At 39.3% G+C, this 21,842-nt stretch overlaps 3 protein-coding genes across 4 annotated transcripts in view; 1 reads left to right on the top strand and 2 right to left on the bottom strand.

The window, feature by feature from the left end:
* Nucleotides 1–10,594: 10,594 nt before the first annotated feature.
* LOC130139615 (lipase-like) lies at nucleotides 10,595–15,813 on the top strand. Of its 2 annotated transcripts, XM_056316962.1 has the most exons (12): nucleotides 10,595–10,733; nucleotides 10,821–10,896; nucleotides 11,488–11,567; nucleotides 11,685–11,750; nucleotides 11,912–11,959; nucleotides 12,064–12,131; nucleotides 12,456–12,528; nucleotides 12,619–12,780; nucleotides 14,322–14,516; nucleotides 14,591–14,602; nucleotides 15,120–15,208; nucleotides 15,373–15,813. In XM_056316962.1, the coding sequence occupies exons 2-12, from the start codon at nucleotides 10,824–10,826 to the stop codon at nucleotides 15,584–15,586; spliced, it is 1,080 nt and encodes a 359-aa protein (XP_056172937.1). In that variant the 5' UTR covers nucleotides 10,595–10,733; nucleotides 10,821–10,823; the 3' UTR covers nucleotides 15,587–15,813. The 2 variants fall into 2 exon arrangements, with proteins under 2 accessions (XP_056172937.1, XP_056172941.1); XM_056316966.1 differs by lacking the exon at nucleotides 14,591–14,602.
* Nucleotides 15,814–19,286: 3,473 nt separating this feature from the next.
* LOC130138453 (disease resistance protein RPS4B-like) lies at nucleotides 19,287–21,623 on the bottom strand. Its single transcript, XM_056312647.1, has 2 exons — nucleotides 20,366–21,623; nucleotides 19,287–19,329 (listed from the first exon to the last, which is right to left on the bottom strand). The coding sequence occupies exon 1, from the start codon at nucleotides 21,621–21,623 to the stop codon at nucleotides 20,637–20,639; it is 987 nt and encodes a 328-aa protein (XP_056168622.1). The 3' UTR covers nucleotides 19,287–19,329; nucleotides 20,366–20,636.
* Nucleotides 19,287–21,842, bottom strand: part of LOC115682848 (disease resistance protein L6-like) — a 53,908-nt gene continuing 51,352 nt past the window's right edge. The window contains exon 5 of the transcript XR_008817697.1: nucleotides 19,287–19,823. The gene's annotated coding sequence lies outside the window, so the exon portion shown is untranslated. The remainder of the gene's footprint in view (nucleotides 19,824–21,842) is intronic.

Consider the following 21,842-nt stretch of genomic DNA (forward strand, 5'->3'; position numbering starts at 1 on the left):
AATAATATATGTCAAGGGTACGATGAATATTTTGAGGGAGGACACCAAATTCAAGTTTTTGGCTTTACGTAAGTATAGAAAGTTATGGACATCCTCCTAAAATATCTAAATTAACTTTGATAAAGTTGAAAGGTGGGAACATTTTTAAAGAAAATTAAGATTTCATCACTTCTTAATATTAAACTGAAAGCTTATATTCTCCGCGATAAAGTTGAATGTTCGGGACATTTTTAATAGCAAGTGGAAAGGTCAAGATTCTCTAGAATATTAGGCTAATGAGATCCGAAAAACTCACTTTTTCCAAAAGTGATTTTTTTATAAAGAAAATGAGGACTATCCAGATTTTCACGCTTGTATAGTATTTATTTTCATAAATCTATATATTCACTTGCTAAATGTTAATTTGAGATTTGGTCATGTCAATTAATATATCAATTGTAGCATACTAATTAACATTACTCATAAATAACCAGGACTATTTGTCAAACTTCAAATGATGGAGAGCAAGTGCTTATTGAGTAATAATGCACATTTTTTTTAACAAAATTGAAAAAAAAATCCATAATTGTTAGCATAAAACTATTTCGTGGGGAACTCAGCCGTCGGTGAAATTGCTCCAGAAAATGCGAGGGAAAATCTTGTTAAAAGTAATGTGATAATGGAAAGGTATAAAGCAATAAGGCAAAGAAAAAGAAGATGGGGTCATGCTAATGTGGAAAAGAAGAAGAGCCACCAATGGTTTAGCGTGCCTTTTGTGCTGTCCGCAAGATTTTAGTCGAAACAAGCGCACAAGGATTATAAAAAAAAAACATATGGAGGATGCATTTCCATGGCAAGAAAAAGTTCATAACTCCTCCTTCCTGTTTTGCCCCTTATTTTCCTTTTCTACTAGGAATTTCTTTCATAATCAAATTCATGAAAAATCATCATTGAGATCTTAAATTAGTGTTGCCATCTTCACTTTTTTGTTCAGACTACAATCACTCCTAAAAAAAAAAATGGCCCTAGGCCAGTGCCCGGGCATTGGCACGGCTCCTTATTGCTAACGGGCCTGGTCTGGTACGGCCCTTCATGGACTCGGGCCCAAGAGGGCCGGTTTGTGCTGGTTCTGGGCCGGCGTGGCCCAGTTACCATTCTTTAGGGTAGGGATTTTGTTAATGCACATATTACGAAAAGTAGAATGCTGAAGTTCAAGCCTGTTGCGAACCTTGTTCAAAGCCAAAGAAATGTAATGCACTGAATATGATGAGTCAAATTCAGATTTTGAGGGAGAAAGAAAATTTCAACGTGCAATTGCTGGTGTAGTAAAAATACCGATAAGTTATGGTCTTGGTAATGAACCAAGAATATGTGATGCAACGTAAGAAAATTAACGAAGAAAAGAAAAAAGATGTCCTAGAATTTGGAGTAGAATTAAGAATGTTAATTTTTTTTTGGCAAGAGAAGAATGTTAGTTCAATGCAATATCTACTAGTATAAAAAACATATGTTTTTGTTCAAGTTTTATTATCATAAATAGATTGAGTGATCAGAAGTATTATTCCTCAAAGCTTATAAAAGTATCAAAAACTCGCTCAGCAACAACATGACCTTCAAATGGCCCAAAAAAAAAAAGACGAAACAACATGACCTTCAGGCTCGAGAACTCGTCGACTCATGATTCGATGGCGTCGAACCCATGCATGCCGTCTCGAGAGCTCGCAGACTCTACCGCATTTTCAAGCCTCCGATTCATCTCAGCTTCAGTTGGATTCGTCTCTCCTTATGACAACCAAGTCGTGGAATTTAAGAATCACAGCTCCTCCTTCTCCTCTAGTGCTCAGCCCCTTGGTTTCGCAGGCAGCGTGCTTGTTGTCTATTAGGCTTTTCTTTTTGCTGCCGTGGAATTTCGACGTGGATTGTAGATGCCAGAGCGATGGTTCTTTGTTAGTAGGGGGCTTTAAGTCTGAATATCTCATTCGAGGGATGTGTACCTGGTGCGGTCAAGTTGAAGCAGAGAGTATATATAATAGATCATGAACGATTATGCTGTCAGGAAATTTGCTTGTGAATAGAGATGTCATATTTATATAGTCGTCGTTGTGTTTGCTTTGTATATTTGATGTTGAAGACACGATTGTCAAATCTTCGAATTCATGGGAATTTAAAATTGCGACCCTATGTCGGGCAGTCACAAAAGCACGTGTGCGTGCAAGGGCTCTTGACTTTGGGAAGCTTTACCGACACAATATTTGTGCCAAGTTCAACAATTTTGTATCTTGCTAATATCCTTACCTGATTTCTCTTCTGCATTCGATTGTTGGTACTTGTTAACCTTATGATCAAGGCAATCATTTTATTGTATTATTTCTGTTTTTTAATGATCTTATTACCTAAAGCCTACCATGCTTGGAGAACGTATTGAGTTGCTTACGAGAACTTTTGACTACCCAACTGGCAGCAAGTTGTGCTTGTGTGTCATATTCTTGTTGTGTCAAATGTTATGTAAACCAAAATTATGTCCAACAAAGATACGACACATCTATTAAGCACATGGATGAAAGTAGCAGGACACATATAAAATGTTCAAGAAAGAGGTTTTCATATATAATTTTATGAAACCACATTTAATTTAAAGTACATATAACATTGTTAAATGTGTATAAACGGTCTTTTGGGAGTAACATGTTAAATTGCTCAACATGCTTCAATGCGTTTAAATTGGTGAAAAGTGTCAATCATGACAACTCTATTTTTCATGTGCATACTTGCTCACTTTGGGCAAAATGTGTTTTTACGAACTGATAGCTTCAGTAGTTATCCGTTCGAGCTAATTCTAGTAATAAGGCTCTTCATTATTTCCAAGCAAAATAAATCAAATCAAACTGCACTTCCATAGTATGTCTCATGTCAGGAGATTACAACAATCAATTGTCACTGGGAGCACATAATATAATAAGTATTTATATCTCTTAATCCTTATTTTGCCTAAGAATTTAAATTAACATGGCGCATTTAAGGCGCGAATGATAACCCTTCCGTTTTCTCGTTTTTCTATTTTTTTGTTCTTGAAAACAGGTTTGGAATAGAAATCCGTTTGGTAAAATAATTTCATTTTTCTATTTTCGGGATAATTTTTTGCCCAAAAATAGATTTGTAACAGAAATAAGAAGTTAAATTTTTCTACTTTTCTATTTTTGGAATAGAAACAGAAATAATAATTATTTTTTATTACTCGCCCTTGCCGTCCACCGCCTCTGCCCGCCGTCCACCCCATCCGCCGCCCGCCCACCCGCCAGCCATCTATAGCCATTCGCCGGGAACAAAAATTTAAGAACAACCTATCAAACGAATTTCTATTCTAGAAACAGAAATTTTGTATCATTATCAAATGCTACTTTTGCTCAAAAACTCATATGGAAAATAGAAATAGAAAAAATCTAGGCAGAAATAAGGTTGAAAAAGAGAAATTTTATCATTCGCGCCCTTAGTTGTCCTTAATGATAGAAACTAAGGGTTGACAAAATTGTGGTTAAGAAGGCCCTTGAGGAAGCATAATGTCTATGGTTTGACCCGTACAATTGGCTTTACAAACCATATATCGGTAATGATGATATGTACTTATATGAAGTGATTTTCTTTCGTTTTGTTTTATTTACACATTTCTTTTCTTAACTTGGTGTATTGAAATGCAACATTATGCTAAAGAGCACAAAGATGCTACCCTCGCGCAGGAAGTTATGAAGCTCTTGAAAAAGAATAACTTGCCATTGCAACCCAGCACGGCCGATACTGTTTTCAGGTTCACTTTCATGCTGATTAACCTGATTGCATGCTGTTTTTGCTGAAAAGGATGTCATTATCATGGAGAACACCACTAAAGCACTCAACTGTTAACTATGTGAAAAATACTACTCAGTTATCAAGCAATTTATCCAATTTATAAGTGTCTTCTCATAAATGAACAAAATCAAGTTGTTCTTATTTTTATCATTTTGTCTGCATTGCTACTCTCAATTTATTGGTTTACTCATGTTATTTGACATCCTTTTTTTTATAGAATTTTTTTTGAAGCATTTGTTATGATCCAGACATTTTGGGTTTCTCACAAAGTAGTCGAAGAGATTTGTCAAGGATGGGGTGAAATTGCGTAAAGCTGCATTTGACATCTAGATGTAGTTTGCTACCTAATCAGGTAAAAAACTCAGAGTCTCCCTTTGCCGCTCTCATGCCCTTGTCCCTCAGCAAATTTTTACTTTCGTTTCTTCCCAGAAATAGTTTGCTCATCCAGGTCCCGCCACCTACTAGAGAAGGACAGGATGTGCTAGACATATTCTTCTGCCTAATCAAATAGGCAAAAGGTAGAAATTCAAAGAATTGTCGCTGTGTTGTGTCTTTCAACGGCATTGTTTCTTTTCCTATTCTGAGATCATGCTTCTTTATCCTATTAAGTGATTCAAAGAAAATTTACCCTTCTTATGAGAGTTTTTTTTTTTTTATCGGTCTTACTCTATCTCTCTCACTATATACACTCTCAGACTTTTGAATAAACAAACATTTAAGAGACAATTGAATCTCTATGGAAAATTGAGAAGCTAAAGATCTGAGTCCATGAAGCAACGCATACCATCGGAAGTGGGTTCTCATGTGTGAAGGTAGTTTACAAACATACACACCGTTGAAATAATGGATATCGGACCTGGTCATTCATTATGCCAAGTCATTATGAAAAAGTAGCACACAACTCCATTGCTAGTTGTGACGTGACTTTACTTGAGTCAAAGTACAGTTGGACCTTTTTGATGTTTCGGTTTTTAAGGCCCCAACTCTCGAAACATAAGATGAGATTTTTCCAAAATGATGTCCATGTTTGAATAAGTCTATGTTGTTTTTTGGGCCATCGACATTTGAATAAGTCTTGGGAGGGAACATCCTTTGATTAAATTGCATATCGACTCCTCTTGGATCTCTAGCGCAAAAAAAGAAAAAGAAAAGAAAATTAATATCATAATCAATACTACAAGTGAGCTCGAAATAATGCAAGAAAGAGTCATTCTTAAAATGTAAAGGCAACCATATCAGCAGCGTCAATAGCGGCATCTTGCTGATCCAATAATTCGTGGGATCTTCTTTTGCTTCTTCAACTTCTGCATTCCACGAAGCCCGGCCCTTCTCATGCTTCGCTAACTTCTGTTTCGCCATTATCTTCCTGCAAAATGAATGGGGGGAAAAAGAACACAAGAATTAATAAATAGCGGCGACGCTTCCGATCCTCAACTGAATCACATACTCACAAGTATGGAACCACAACATTTCAGACGCATGGATCATCCTCCATCGAAATCCGACCGTCATTCTAAAACTTCTCCAAAAACTCGGTATTCAAACACGAAGCACCCATCCATCCACTTCCTAGCGCAAAACACCAGAGGTACCTATAACCGCACCGACCCCCACTAACCCTATAAAGCAAACGAGAGATCCGGCACCAAAATTACAACTAACCCAGTAAAAAAACGGCGCAAGAAAACAGTCGAATCGTCACTGCTTGTTCTAGAGAGAGAGAGAGAGAGAGAGGTCGAATCGGACTCCGAAGTGACGATTCCGAATTGAAAAGGGGAGGAGGAGAGAGTCGGAGGGGGTCGTTCGATCAGATATGGTGTCCGAAAATGGAGGAAGCAGAGGAGGGTTTGCTTTTTTTCGTATTTTTGTTTTATATACTTTTCCGCTTTTATTATTATTGTTATTGTTATTATTATTTGAGTGGTTATTTTTATTTCGGTTTTGGTTCATGCGAGTGGGTGCGAAAATTTCCCACCAGTCACAGCGGGGGAAATGTAATTTCTTTCTCGCCGCGGGAATTGAAGCCAGCGTCGGCTCACACGCGAGATGTACCCACGGCTCGAGGATCGGGGGTGGTCTGACTTGGCCTCGCCGCCTGCGTCTTGATTGAATTCGAGCAATATGGTCAAATATTGAAATCGATCTCTCTATCTTATATGGGAACAGGGCGTGGTCGAGGGTGATGGTTGTTTGGACAAACTTGATTGCCGCAAGTAGGGCGAGAGGTAATTGCGATTCGCATTCATGGCATCAATTACTGCTCTGATTCTCTGATCAAGAGTTTCGATTGTGAGAAGGTGCGAATAGACGGGCTTTGGGATTGAGCACGTCGGCTTTGAGCTTGGACAGTGAGATTTGTATTGTGAATTTGGGTGGATTAGGTGTTTCAAGGTTGGGGGGCAATCATAGACCGTGTCGTGGAGCTATAGTGCCTGATTTAATGGGGCAAACTATAGCTATATGATCCCTCTGGTGTACAATTGAATGTTTTCAGAGTATATAACAGACAGGCATCGAGTTGTATTTGGTCACTGAGTTTGGATCAATGCCACGCCTGGAATATTGTCCGATTGATTGAATTTCCTTATTTTTGTTAGATCCAAATCTCATTTTCTTGTTTCTGAAAAATAATTTCAAAAACAAGAAAATCTTAGTCATAATCAACACTACATGTGAGCTAGAAATAATGCAAGAAAGAGACATTCTTAAAATGTAAAGGCACCATATCAGCATCAATAGCGGCATTTTGCTGATCCAATATGTCCTGAATCTTCTGCTTCTTCAACTTCTGCATTTCACGGAGCCTGGCCTTCTCACGCTTGCTAACTTCTGTTTCACCATTATCTTCCTGCAGAATGAATGGGGAAAAAGAATACAAAAATAAATAAATAGCGGCAACGCTTCTGATCCTCACTGGGTCATTCTTACAAGTATCTAAAAACATTTCAGACGTATGGAAGCACTAGCCAACTTAAGTTGTGCATGTAAAGAGAGAAACAAAGCAAGATAGACGAGTTATGGTTGCCATTGTTTCCCACTTTGTAAATGGTGAGGCGACTGATGAAGCTTTAATCACAAGTAAATGTTAAAGTAAAAGGGGAAAACCCCAGTCATCAGTTTCAAAGAAACACGAACAGTTGCAGCCCTGCTCGAGTCCTCTAGCCATGGAGATGCAAAACCAACCAACCAGGAAAAAAAAAGGGTAAATAAACAGAAATTCCTCTCAAAGAAGGCGTCAGTTTTGGCATGCACAATATTAAAATTGAACACCGTGCCTACACTACGATCAAGAGAAACTCCTAACTTCCACTCTTCTTCATCTAACTGAGAGTAACACCAGAAAATAGTACACCCCGAAAGAAGAGCAAGAAACAAGTCCATCTCGAAGATGCTTCGACTCTTGTGCTAAGTTAACCTTACAGAACATGTATTTATACGCATATACTCGTGCATTGTTAGACTTCATTCTGCGCAATACGCTAGTAAAGCGGAGGATCAATACAGCAAGCGCCAATCTGCAGAAACGAATGCAAGCGTCTCTTAGAGTGTCCTAACTCAATCATCCTTGATCGAAATCCAACGCTCATTCTAAAACTTCTTCAAAAACTCGTATTCAAACACGAAGTAGACATCCACTTCCCAGCGCAAAACACCAGAGAGACCTATAACCGCACCGACCCCGAGAACCCTAGCAAGCAAACAAAAAGATCCGGCACCAAAATTCCAGCAGAAACCACGCAGGCAAACAACCGAACCTCATCGTCGTCCTCCTCCTCGGCCTCGCCATTCTCGTCGGCCGCGCCGGCCGCTCCGTCGTCATCGTCGGCGGAGCTGGAGGAGCGGGCGACGGCCTCGAGCTCCTCCTCGTCCTCCTCGTCGACGGGCTCGTTGAGCTGCTGCTGCTGCGGATCCTACTCCTCGGAGCCGTCGGACAGGGCCTCGTCGGACGACGCCGGCTGCTTCGTTGGCCTCACCATGGCGGCGGTCGTCGGCGCTGGAGGCCTGTTCCCCGGCGGAGAACGGCGGATCGGTCGGTCGGTCGGTCGATCGATCGAGTTCGTCGCCGCTCGTTCTAGAGAGAGAGAGAGAGAGGGAGGGAATGAGAGGCCGAATCGGAATCGGAAGTGGCGATCCGAAATTAAAAAGGGAAGAGGAGGGGAGGAGTCGTAGACGGTGTCCGAAAATGGAGGAAGCGAGGAGGAGGAGGAGGAGGAGGATGGTTTGCGTTTTTTCGTATTTTTCTTTTAATAGTTTTTCCGCTTTTTATTATTATTTCTTATTATTCTTTTCGGGGTGGTTTTCTTTTTTCGTTTTTCTTTTTTCTTTTTCGTGTAATGCGAATGGGTGCGAAAATTTCCCGCCAGTAGGAGCGGGCGAAGGGAAATGGGTTTTCGTTTCCCGCCACGGGAAGTGAAGCCAGCACCGGCTTGCGCGCGGGTTGTGGACCCGCGGCTCGAAGATAAGGGGTGGTGGTCCACCTTGGCCTTGCTACCCGTGTAGCGATGGGTTGTGTTTTTTTTTATAAAATAAACAAAAGAGTAGGAAGAGATAATCACTACTGCCCCTGTTACAGTATGTATAATTTGAGTCATAACTAATTTATCTAATCATGTACATACGAGTCTGTCGTGGTAAATCCCATAAAGAGATTCGTTGTTCCTAGCTAAGCTAATGAGCTTATTGGAACGAAGCCACTACGAAGAATCCAGTGGAATCTTCGTAAAGTTGATTATCATGAATGTCATGACAAATTGGATTGGGAAATCCATTGGCAAAAATTTCAATATAGGATAGCATAATAGAAATAATTAATCCTTAACTTTTCAATGAATCCATGATTAGTGGTCGTGTAAGTCTGGAAGTCTTTCTAGATGAGGTAATAAATGCCTAAGATACTAACTAGTTAGAAGTTTGTTTATGATGTGACTCGAATTTGTGAACTCGCAAAAGATTATGTGACCCCTTTATCATTGGGATACCGTGTTTGGAGGTGGGCTCGGTGTTTTCATGTTCACTTTTTTTCTTCATAAAGTGAATGGGTAGTGTGTGAGGCTGATGAAAAAAAAAAAAGAGTGGTGTGTGAATTAGTTTCATACTTATGGAGTTTGAGCTGAGTCAATTGAGCAATTGATTTATCTATATTACATAAAAAGGAAAGGATTTGAAGATTAGTCTCTGCAAAATTGATCATTTTACTGTTCGCAATAATTTTTTTCGAATCTCACTTTTTTCTTAAATCTTCATCTGATTTGCGATCAATAACTTGAAAAATATTTGTCTAAAAATTATATTTCATATAATCTATTTTTCTGATAAACAAATTGAGTCTTAACTTCCACTTATCTTGTGAATTAATTTTACTGTGGTTTTATAATCATTCCACTGCCAATATAAACTGGCAAGAGCCACCGAAGAGGGGGACGTACCACGCATTATATTCTTATTTGTATTATTAGTGCGAGCAAACTGCGAAATAAAAAAAAAATTCATTCACACTCTTTGCCTTCTTAAAAAGTACATTATGACTTTTTGTCTTAGGTTACAAACTCATTTTATTTCGTATTCTTTTTACAAGTAAAGTATACAAACTCGATGTTCGTACAAGTTATATATTCAAGGGTTAATACCATGAAAAATCCAAAACTGGTATACCCGTGACAAATTTACCCCAAACTAATTTTTTGACCATAAAAACTCACAAACTGGTACACCTATGACAAAATTACCATTCGTTAAATTTTAATGTCAAATTGTTTTGTTAAATGACACGTAGCAATTAACGGATGTACCCGTTTTTGGTTTTATCCTTTGTTTGTCACAGGTGTACCGGTTTGTGATTTTTTGTGGTATTAATAAAATTTAACAGAAACTAACGGAGGGTAAATTTATCACAAGTATACCAGTTTGGGTTTTTTGTGGTAAAAAAATTAGCTTAGGGTAAATCTATCACGGGTGTACCAGTTTAGGTGGTTTTGGTAATCAAAAAATTAGTGTGAGGTAAATTTATCACTGATGTACCAGTTTGGGGCTTTTCATGGTATTAAGCCTATATTCAAACTAGCATTTATATAAGATGACAAAGTCGTGATTTTAAGGCGGTGATCAGTTCCGAATGTATCGCATTATAAATAGTTTGTATATTTTAGACAAAACGGCTCGATTAAAGATTTTATAACCAAGTTTGTCTTCTAAAACAGAAACTATTCTATCTAATTCAACATAAATACATCGAGAGTATTTAAGTATCGATACGCAGTAGCAAGCTCCATTCTCAAACTTTGTTCCATTGTTCACGATTAAGCTCCACCCGCTAGTCATGCGAGTTTAATTACACTCTTCTCAAATTTAAATAAGTCGAGTTATTAGATTGATCAGAGCTCGAATTCGAAAACACTCGACAGAGGTAGCACTTACATTTTCATAAACCTCCACGAATACTAACACTCATTTTACTTGCTTCTTTTGGAATTCTACTTTGAACCAAGCCGAGTAAAAGCGCTGATGTGGAGGCATAATGGGAAGCTCCAAAAGAGGGAAGATAGAAACCCCCATATTTGTCTGAAAGGAACGTCTCATCCTCTCGGGGCTATAATCCAACAGAAGAAAATCGCCGCGCAGTCTTTCCCAACGTCCCGATTTCAGCAGAACTTCCTTCGCTGCCCTCACGCAAACGGCGAAATCACCGAATCTGACGCCGAATATGCACCGCCGACGGAAGAAGACACCGAGGGCAAATCAGGAAAGATCCGTAAATCCGTCGTCCCCCCCCCCCCCCCTTCAATCGCCATGAAGTCCACGAGCCTGCGAGACCAGAATCGAGATTGAATTCGATCTCTCTCTCTCTCTCTCTCTCCATCTCGACGGCGATCGCGCCGTTCGATTGCGCGCAAAGCGTTTTGCGTACATGAAAGGTAACAGAGATTTGAGCTGTTTGTTTGCCTGGCGCGATTTCGTGTTTCGTCTCGAGGACGATGTTCGATCCCGGTTTTCTCTTGCAGGAAATGGAGCGGAACGGGTCGTGGTTGAGGGCGGTGGTGGTTCTGACGTGCTTGGTTGCCGCGAGCGGGGCGAGAGGTAATTGCAATTCGCGTTCATGGCATCGGTTAACTGCTGCTCTGGTCCTCTGATTCAATTCGGATTTGGGAGTTTTGATTGTGATGAGGTGCGAATAGAGAGGGCTCTAGGCTTGTGAATTTGGCTGATTAGGCATTTTAGGGTTGGGGGAAATCGTAGACTGTGTTGTGGAGCTGTAGTGCCTGATTGAATGGGGCAAACTATAGCTTTATGATCCCCTCTGGTGTACAATTTGGATGTTTTCGGAGCATAGAACCGACGGGCGTTGTGTTGTATTTGGTTGGTTTTGTCAAGTACCGGACTGTTTGCCTGTAGGTTTTCGTGGAGTAGCTTTGTTCGAAAGTGGCGCCCTATGTTTGTTCACTCCCTTTTGCCGCATTGCACTGTGTATATAGTTCTTTCAGTTCACGAAGAAGGATGGCGGAAATATACTGTAATATCATTTTGAGTTGATGTTTCCTTAAAGTGTTCCCCTTGCTTGATTTGTTGAAATAGCTTGCAAGAGACATAAGAAACTTGCTTCATTGCTTGTAATTGAATGAGCTTGTGACCGCATTATCAATCTGAAATTCTCTCAACTGGTAAATGCAGAACTTGGAGCGAGGTCCAAGGCTCATAAAGCTATGTACAATCACACTCTTGCCACAATATTGGTGGAGTATGCATCTGCTGTAAGTGGTCTTTAAGAAAAGTTTCACATTTACCTAGAGCTTGTTGTTGTTACTCATCAGGTTTCACCATTTCAATACAAATAAAATTGTAATTTAATGCAAAGCTTTTTATTGCAGGTTTACATGTCAGATTTGACAGAACTTTTTAGTTGGACATGTCCTAGATGTGATGGAAAGACCAAGGTAATTTGACTACTTATTAATATGACATTGTTGCTAAGGTTGGTGAAGAATGGATCCTTAGTACTAAATAGCCAATTCTTGAGATGACATTTTGTGGGCATATGCTGCACTGTTATGTGAGCTTCTGAACTGGTTATTAATGTGTTTTGATCTGAAAGCAGGGGTTTGAAGTCATTGAACTGATAGTTGATGTTCAGCACTGCTTACAGGTATATAATTTGTTTTACAGTGGCCTACCAATTTGCAATGCTTGTGATGCCTCTATGTTTGAATTGCATCTAATTGTTTGTCTCTATTTCTAAACCACCCGTAGACATATGTTGGGGTTGCCAAGGACCTTAATGCTGTGATTATAGCTTTCAGAGGTACTCAAGAACATAGGTATGCATCTTTACCAAAAAAAAAAAAAAAGAACATAGGTATGCATGCATGTTAACTGTAGCAATTCTTCCCCTTAAATTGACATGCAAAGGACTTGATGAAAATTTAAGCTAAGAAGAGCAGCCTTGGTGAATGTGTACACAAGGTTCATGGGTCTGCTGTCCATATTAAGGGAAAAAGGGTGAATCATCTAACTTTCGTGTAATTTTAGATGGAGTCACGAGGAGATTACAAACTTCACTAATTTGTTCTGTGAAAATTTGTGTCACGGCTCTTTATCATTTGAGTTTTTCAGTTAGAGATTACTTCTATTTATGTCTACAGCATACAGAATTGGGTTGAAGATCTCTACTGGAAACAACATGACATAAACTACCCTGGCATGCCTGGTGCCATGGTGAGTTCTACAGATGATAAGCCTCTTGCAACCTGTGGATACTTCTGATTTGGATTGAGTTACAGTATTACTCTATTAATTGTTGCTTAGGTTCATCGCGGATTTTATTATGCTTATCACAATACGACAATTCGACCTGGTATTTTGGATGCTGTTATAAGAGCCAAGGATTTATATGGAGACATCAACGTCATGGTGACAGGGCATTCTATGGGAGGGGCTATGGCATCCTTTTGTGGACTTGATCTTGTGGTAAGATAAATTGAAAAATTGTTATGGCTGGGACTTGTGAATTTTATTGGTTTCTTTTCTATCGTGTTCTTCCAACTGTTCAGTTTTGGTTTGTTAGGAGTTATCTGGATTTCTCCGCCAACTCTACCTTGAAGAGTCTAGGCTCTTTATGTGGATCTTGAACTTTCTATGGCTCTCATATCTATATTTACAATTCGGCATACATAGCATCTTGTTTTCTTACGTTTTTGGTAAATCAACCCATAGACAAAACACAAGCAGAATGGGGTGCAAACAACCCTTTATGTGAACCACCGATTATTGAAGTATCTAGTTGTGTGAATTGAGTCGTCCATGTTAAGCTTTGGAGCTTCGAGTTGGTTGAATACTTAAATGTAGTGGGTAAAGACATCTAACTATCCATTACAAAGTTTACTTGCTGGAAACTTTATGGGATTGTTGATATGTTTATGGTCCAGACATATAACTTTTTTAGGCACTTGAAGCTCAAATTTTATGTCATGTAATCTTATAGTGCCAATGCAGTTTAAGATAGATTATATATCGATCCTGAATTTGTGTTTTATGCGCTGTTTCTGTCTGTCTGTCTGTCTCTAATTGAATGAAGCAGCTCCTCTTCAATTGGACTACTGGACCAGATATTTTGTAGGCTGGAGCCAATTCTAAGGTGTCTAAATTATTCTTTTTGTCTCAGCTTTATTAAATAGAGTGGTCCAGTGTACTTTTCTAGGCACCTGTTGCGAACTGGTACCGGAAATGGTACCCACTGTAAATTTCGTTTTCCATTGATTCTCTCTCCATGACAAGTGGTCATTTTTGGAGAGTCAAACTTTCATGTGGACTCTGATAGGATCATAGGTTGCATGAACTTTAGAGTATACCATTTCTCAAAGTATTAGTAGCAAGTATAACATCTTGTCCTAACACAAATGATTTAAAACTGTACTTTTTCTGATTTCTTGCTGCAAATTGTTCTTAGCCGATTGTGACAGCATGCCCATGTGTCGTGGTCTTTTTTTCGATTTAGTTTCTCCTTTGCTATTTATGTCAGTAAGTTTTGGAGTTCAAGGGGCATTTTCACCATGACCCTGAAATTTTTTTGTTTGTCATTAGCAGGATGTGACTCATGCCACCAACATCCAATTGCTTCTTGTGGCAGCATTTAAATGCGCCTCGTTTGTAAATTCACCCCCAATCCCACTATTCCATATTATTAACACTTTTTCTTGGGGCTGGGGCTGGGGTTGGTTTATTGTGGGTGTGGGGTTTGGTGTTGGGAAAATTATGGATGGGATCTTGAAAGAGTAACGCTAGACCTTCAGCCTGCATGGAGAGAAAGGGCTGTTCTATTGTTCACCATTGTATGTGAAATGCAATATATGATTATTGGTGCATAGTGTTTCTTTTTCGGTCCTGAAAGGGCCATTGATGTATTAACATTCAAGTTATTTGGCTGTCTAATATGTGTGCTGAAGCTGTTTTTTCCAGATTATCACATTCGCTTGATTTACTTGTATAACTGGGGAACACTTTATTTCCAGGTCAATCATGAAGCGCAGAATGTTCAGGTTTTAACATTTGGACAACCTCGTATTGGCAATGCAGTGTTTGCGACTTACTACAGTGACCGCGTGCCAAATACAATACGTATTACTAATGGACATGATATTGTGCCTCATTTGCCTCCGTACTATTCTCGGTTTCCACTGAAGACTTACCATCACTTCCCTAGAGAGGTAAGGCTTTGATCATATAAATTATGGGGAATTGTTACTGACTGAATTTGACGTTTGCTTTGCATTTCTTTCAGCCTATCTTACTGGTGAAGTCTCATTTATTCCAACAATGTATTTACTCTCTTTTTTCAGCGTATAAAATATAATTGTCTTGTTTTTATCTTCTTAGCAAAGCAAGATAGTTTGTAGTACTCATGACTTTTCAGAAATGTTTGAGTAACTCTCATTCCTGCACGAGCCATCATTTGTTTTTTCGTACCAATTCCAAAGTTTAAGATGTGTGATAGTGTCTGCTATATACTCTCTTTGATGGCTGATAAGCTAGTCTTAACCCCTCTCTCTCTCTCTCTCTCTCTCTGATGGCTGTCTTAACCTAGTCTTAGGCGTCTTAGGCTCTGTGCAATTATACACATTTTAATTATTGTATGTCAACATCTACTAATGCTTATAATTATTGGCGACTAGCTCAATGACAGCTACGGATAAACTTATTGATGTGAGACAATTTGAAAATGATCTGATTCCACCTGCTTCTCTGGTGACTAATCATAATCTTTTCTATGTCAGTGTTCACATGTAATTGGAATGTTCCCTTTGTTGTAGGTATGGCTATATAATATAGGATTTGGTAGTCTGGTTTACCAGGTTGAGAAAGTTTGTGATAGCTCTGGAGAAGATCCATCATGCAGCAGGTAATGATGTTGTTTCAGTCGTAGCTACTTGTTCAAGCAATTAGTTTGTGGATTTGTCATGCTAGACACAAGAAGTCGTGTGACCGACCAGCTTGTTCTAGAGAATATTGGTTCTTTGTTACCAGGAATATATGTGGACGATTGATGAGAATGCGTCTTTGCAGATCAGTGACTGGTAACAGCCTTACAGACCATTTAGTCTACTATGGTGTGGGATTAATGGCTGAGACATGGGGATCGTGCAAAATCGTCGTGGACGCACGATTGAAGGAATATGGAGGTGAAGATATCAAAGGAAATCTTATCCTTTCCAGGAATCCTTCTGCTTTTGCATTGAGGCTGCCTTCAGACTCTGATGCCAAGAGCAACTTTAGTTAAAATGCTCCTGGGTCAGCTCCTGGTTTCTCAAAGATCAACAGGGACTCTGTGATGACGGTCTTGAAATGCATTCCATCGATCTGTTGTCCATATCAATCACAAGATGAATAAGAGCTCTATATTCAGTCTGAATGTAAATAGCACGAAGTTGAATGTGTCATCCTTGTAAATACAACTCCGTGACTTCTATTGAATGAATGTGTTTGCAAGTTTACCTGTGAGTCTAATCTTGGGCCTGTGGCTTTTTTTTACCAGACTTGACAAAACCTAATAACGATGTGTGGACTTTTATTTTTATTTTTTTGGGGGGAGGGAAGAGTCCCTTGGGAGACCACTTCTCAATTTGGGACCTTCCTTTCTACTATAGGCACATTGTCACAAAAGACTTCTTGGCACAAGTTCTTCAACTGTTTCTTGGCAGGGGGTTATGCTCAAGCCATCTTGGAAATAGATGATGACCTTGTCTTGCATCATTTCCACGGGCAACCTTTGCTAAATCTTGAATTTTAGGAGTGTGAACAATTTATATTATCTTGGCTTTGACATGTAACACTGATCAGCCTTTGGAATGAGAGTTGGAAGCTTTTACCTTCTTTTTTCTGATATATAGGTATTAACTAAATTTCCTTCATCATATCAAAGAATATAATGCTAATTATGACCATCAAAACACATTGTGCAAGAGACTGACAAAATCCTCGACACCATATAATAAGAGTTTGTGTGATACGGGAAATGCCAATGTATAACCCCACAACATTGGGAAAGATATACATCGTTTCACTTATATCTTTCTTACTTGATGAGCTGGTTGTCAATTCTACGCATCAACCGAGTTAGCCACAACTTGCCTACACAGAAAGACCTCATAAATTTCTCTTACTTGTTACCGAGAGAAAAAGCTCAGGTTGTCATATAGGACTTTCGTCGGGGAGTGGTTCACCTTATCAATGTTGAAACCTAAAGCTCCTTTTTCTAGGATAACTAAAAGGTGAATGACAGAGCTTTTGTCATCGATTAAGGCCTACACATTTGAATAAATCTTTCATTGTTTAAGGTGTAACAAAGTTAATATTTAAAGGGCATAGATATCAGCTTCAATTTAATTTTAATGTACAACCAAGCAAGTTCCAGGAATCTCTTATAAGACCAATGTGTAAATTGACAAAATTAATGCACCTGAATGTAGTAAAACTAGCATCAATTCGACTTGTCTTTTTCCAGAAACTTATTTCGCCTACCAAAACCGTCAAAAGGGAATATATCTAAACCAAATCGAACTCATGAAATAGATTGAAAGAAACCATGGTCCCATTTCATGAGCAGTTTACATCTATCCATCTTAGAGGTAGAAAGTGGTTGCAAAAACGGCCAGTATTTAACTATACAGGGATAAAAGTTTCAAGTCAACTTGTCAATTTGTGGTTCTAATTTAGTATATAGAACACGATTCCAGGAAAGACAATAACGAATGTTTGCTAGAATGACATAGGGCAATAAGCAATTTGTTTAAGTTTCAAAGCTTCTTGACAACAGATCTTGTTGTAAATGTAGGAGCTTTCAAGAACCGCATGCACCTCTTACTGGAAAGTGTACTCTGTAGAGCATGTCTTCTAAAATTTTTCGAGAAATGGCTTGAACCTCTTCAAATTGAAACAATCAAGCCTCACACATGTTATTTCCTCTCTAAAAAGTATTTCGAGTAGATCAACTTACATCAAGGATGGTAGGGCCTTCAATTGACAATTCTTCCAAAGATTCTGGGAGTTTGCGACGAGCAAAATCCACATCACTACAATAATCTAGCGCAACCGACTTCCCACTTCTTCAAATGAGTCGAGATAAGGGAAACTCACCCATTGTCAAGATCAAAGAGCTCTAGAATTCGCAGATTCTCCAAATAGTCAAGGCATTGATTCTCTGTTATTGCAGAGTTTTCCATTCTTAGTTCTGACACTCTCTTCAAATTTGAGAGATCCATAGTTGTTCTCATCCATTAGTAAGATTCAACACATAAATAAGATAAACTTGAGGGAAGCCTTGGGAGGCACAACAAATTAGCACACCGGAGTTCTAGTCTTTTGAGTTGAGAAAGCTAACCAATATATGTTGATAAGGTGATTACAACAGCAAATAACAAGGTCAAAGACTCCGGTTTTTTTTTTATAATATCACGGTGCACCATGGCATAGGATCTTCCACAAGTTGACAATTGTCCACGGGGTAAGCATCTGGTCAAATGACCAAATACAAATCATTTAAATTTGTCAGGTTTGCAAAATCTGGAATTGTTGTCATGGATGTATCAATGTGTGCACTGACAAGACTTTCTGGAAGCCTTGGTAGTTGGCATGTTTCAATTAGAGTTAATTTCAAGATCCTCAAAGACGAATATCTGCAAATGTCATTTGGAATTTCCAGTTGAAAGCTTCCACCTTGTGTCGCGTCTATTTCTTCAAGCTTTTACAGCAACCACAAGGCACTAGGTATCTTTCCAATGGAAAATTATTCATCCTCACTACGTTCAAACTTTTCATGTTTCCCATGGAGTCAGGTAGCTCTTTAATGCACGTCTGGGAAATATTGAACTCAAGTAGCAATTGCAGATTGCCAATTGAGTCTGGAAGCCTCTCTATACATCAACATTATTTCAAAGACAAGTATTCAAGGCTTGTAAGAGCTCCAATTAACAGGGGAAGTTGTGTAATTATGGTGCTTCTCAAATATAGCCACGATAGAGATGTCAGACCAATGGAAGAGATTATCTTCAATGATGAACAATGCGAAGCACTAAGAATTTTAATATCCTTCAGCGCTTGATATTCAGCATTGAAGAATTCAGTATTGCTAATATCATAGATATTTCCCACAAGCGCATTCAATTGTTTCTTCTGGTCAACATCATAAAAAAGGAAGAGATCTCTTTTACTAGATAGCCTATCTTAAATTGCCTTAATCCCTTCATCAACCTTGCTTATTTCAGTCAATTTCATTTTAATACATAGGAGATGAGTTGATTCTGCAAAAACTGAATGCCCTTGAGCTCTGAACTATCACCATTGTTAGAAAGAAAGCAACAGACCTCAAAACCATGCGAAAGCTGATTGTAGATAATTAATTTTGGCAAGAGTCAACTTTAAAACACCGCCATTCCATGAATTCCAACAATTCATGTTTCCTGGGTTGTGAGTGTCATTCATTCTCATGAGTAAGACTACCTTGAACACCATATTCACATCGAAAGATCCATGACCAGTTTTGACAGGCGCAACTAAGACTACTGCGAACACCTCTTTAAGCACACACAATTTTTCTCCCTGTCAAGACAAGCGCTTCAAGTGTTTCCCCGTAAAGGAATATTTGGGTACTGATAAGCAAGTTCAATTGAATGTCAATGAAGAGAACACGCGTGAAGATGAAGTGCAATATTCATTCTTATGGTCCCATAAAAAAGATTAATAAACAATCAGGTTTACCACCAAAAACATTACGTATGATGCCCCAAATTGCATAATGAATCCGTCTGCCCTGCTCTAATGATTTCTCTGAAAAAAGGGCGAATAATTCAACTGAAACTTCACATCGAGTTCAACAGATTCAACGATTTCATCAATTGGCAACGACTTCCCTCACTAATCGTCAAGTTTCTGTCTTCCAACAGATGAATGCACAGTTTACCACCCCAAGATTGTGAGAGGGAATTTGGTCTTCATTTGTACAGCTGCCCAATTAGCCACAGCTCCCTGCACAGAAAGATTCTGTAAGTTTCTCAAACTCTAATTCCTCTCGGCAACATTAGAAACCGACAAAAAGCCGGTCGTTTGAGATGTCTCCCTTAGCACTTCTTGTCAATCTTAAAACCTAAAAGAGTCCTCTAGTGCAGCTTGAGGTGAATGGAAGGGATTCTATTACAGATAATCACCTAGGCATAACCATTTCTAGAAGATGTAGGTGATAACAGAGATCGCACAAGAGTCCATTTACATTATTTCTGACCCTAGTGAGACTTATCATCTGTGCTAGGCACCAGTAATACCGAAATATTGGCCTTTGACTATAAGATGATTTATGATACCTCGAAGAAGCAAAGTAGTTCTCCTCTCCTGTCATAGATAGAAGTTTTGCTGCGCGAACTATTGATGCCGCTACCTAAGTGAAATTCATCCTTCTTCATTTCATAACTTCTCTCTAACATTTGCAAATCCCACTAAGAAGCACACCTTTCCTGGAAAATAAACTGAACGTAAGCATATCAATACAGAGTGTCTGTCTTCTTCACAATCACAACGATGAGTTGATTATGCTGTGCAGTTACAGGATGAGAACCATAGTGCCATAACCTTCTAGCACACATTCCATCTAATTGTTTACAGCATAACGAAGTCATCTCCAAAGCGAAGCGAGGTTATCAACTTCGAAATATGTGAAGCAACAAATCAACACGGATCTCTAATAATTTGTTACATATCAAATAAAAACAACGCAATTGACATGCATACCTCCAGCTGGGAAACATAAAAGCAAGGAGAAAACATCCAAAGAGAAAATAGCTAAACAAAGCCAAACCAAACTAGGAAAAGAGAACGTATATTTGTGCATAATTAAGAACCTCTGGTTGTGCGGAGTTATCATAATATCAATACCTTCATCATATTTTGCAGTTATCAACTCGTGAAAAGGTAATTAGAAAGTTGCATATGAAACTTCTCTGTTCATTTCCGTGAAAGAAATTTGATTGCAGAAAAGGGAAAACATGGGTTGTCAGATGAAATAAGTTACCTCAATTTGTTTGAAGTTAAGGGAACGATTTGTGGTCGGGGATCAAGAAGCTTTCAAGAGCAACGTGCACTCATCCATCAGTTTCGCATTCAGATCCGTCGTCTTCATCCTCGGATCCATGTTCAATTTCGCTTTCAGATTCGTCATCTTCTCCTTCGGATCCATGTTCAATTTCGCATTCAGATTCGTCGGTTCTCCCTCGGATCCATGTTCAATTTGCTCTTCAGATTTGTCTTCTCCCTCTAATCCGTATCGGTCTCCTACAATCTGACTAACTTCTTCGAGTTGAGCGAAGAATTTCATCCACAACTAATTTCCCGCAACCCTCTATTCTAACTACATCTCTCTTCAAGTTTGACAGATCTGGCAAATTCCGTAAAGATCCACAGGAATGAAGGCCCAAAAAGAACAAAGTCGGTGGTAGTTTGCCTTGGATTTCAACCAGATCACTACAATGGGCTACGCCAATCTGCCTTAGTTTGTTGGAATTACTTAGATCGAAAAATATCTCCACCAGTGGAAGTCCCACAAGCCACAATTCGCCTAGGTTCTGCAAACCGTCAAGCCCTCGAATCTCTGAGATTGCACAGTCACGAATCTTAAGAGTTGATAGCTCCTTCAAATTCGATATATCCCCCGTGGAGCAACATGACCTGCAACCTTGCAAATCCAAGGATAATAAACTGGAGGGAAGGCTCGGGAGGCAACCCAGCTTAGGGCACCGGATGTAAAGACTTCGGAGTCGAGGAAGGAGACTCCTACAATCCGTGGGTAAGGTGGGCAAGTGATCAGAGATCAAAACCAAGGATAATAAACTAGAGGGAAGGCTCGGGAGGTCACGCAGATTAGGGGCATCGAGGTAAAGGTTTCGGAGTCGAGGAAGGAGACTAATCTCTGTGGGTAAGGCGGTCACTTGTGGAGAGGCCAGGAGAAGAGACTCCAGTTTGCTTAATTTCCCAATCCACCGTGGCATCTCATATTCTTCCACAGGCTCACCATCACGTGGGACAAAGATCAGTTTCAATCCCTTTAAATTAGTCAGGTTTGAGAGATTTGGAAACGTGTGCATGCGCAATGCAGACAGCTCTAGAATGATAAGACTTTCGGGAAGAAGCCTCGGTAGTGCGTTTATCTCAGCTTGCTCCAATCCCAATATCCTCAGAGATCGATTTCTGGAGATGCCATCGCCAATTTCCACATCGAAACCGGGGGTAGTATCTCGGACATACATTTCAAACGTCATATCTTCGGCATCCATGCCATCAAAGTCTTCTATTGGGTATAGGGCATCTATTTCTTCGAGCTTCTCAATCGTCCAGAGAGTGTCGGGTATTTTTTTTGTGGGATTCCGTCTCATCCTCACTACTTTCAAATTTTTCAAGTTTCCAATGGAATCGGGTAGTTTTTCGATCCCCGTTCCCGATATATGCAATTCAATCAGCGATTCCAAATTTCCGATTGTATGCGGAAGCTCGTC

The sequence above is a fragment of the Syzygium oleosum genome, unplaced genomic scaffold (genome assembly GCF_021117445.2).
Source record: "Syzygium oleosum isolate NSW1041296 unplaced genomic scaffold, Sole_v2.1 Sole_v2.01, whole genome shotgun sequence".
Lineage (NCBI taxonomy): Eukaryota > Viridiplantae > Streptophyta > Magnoliopsida > Myrtales > Myrtaceae > Syzygium > Syzygium oleosum.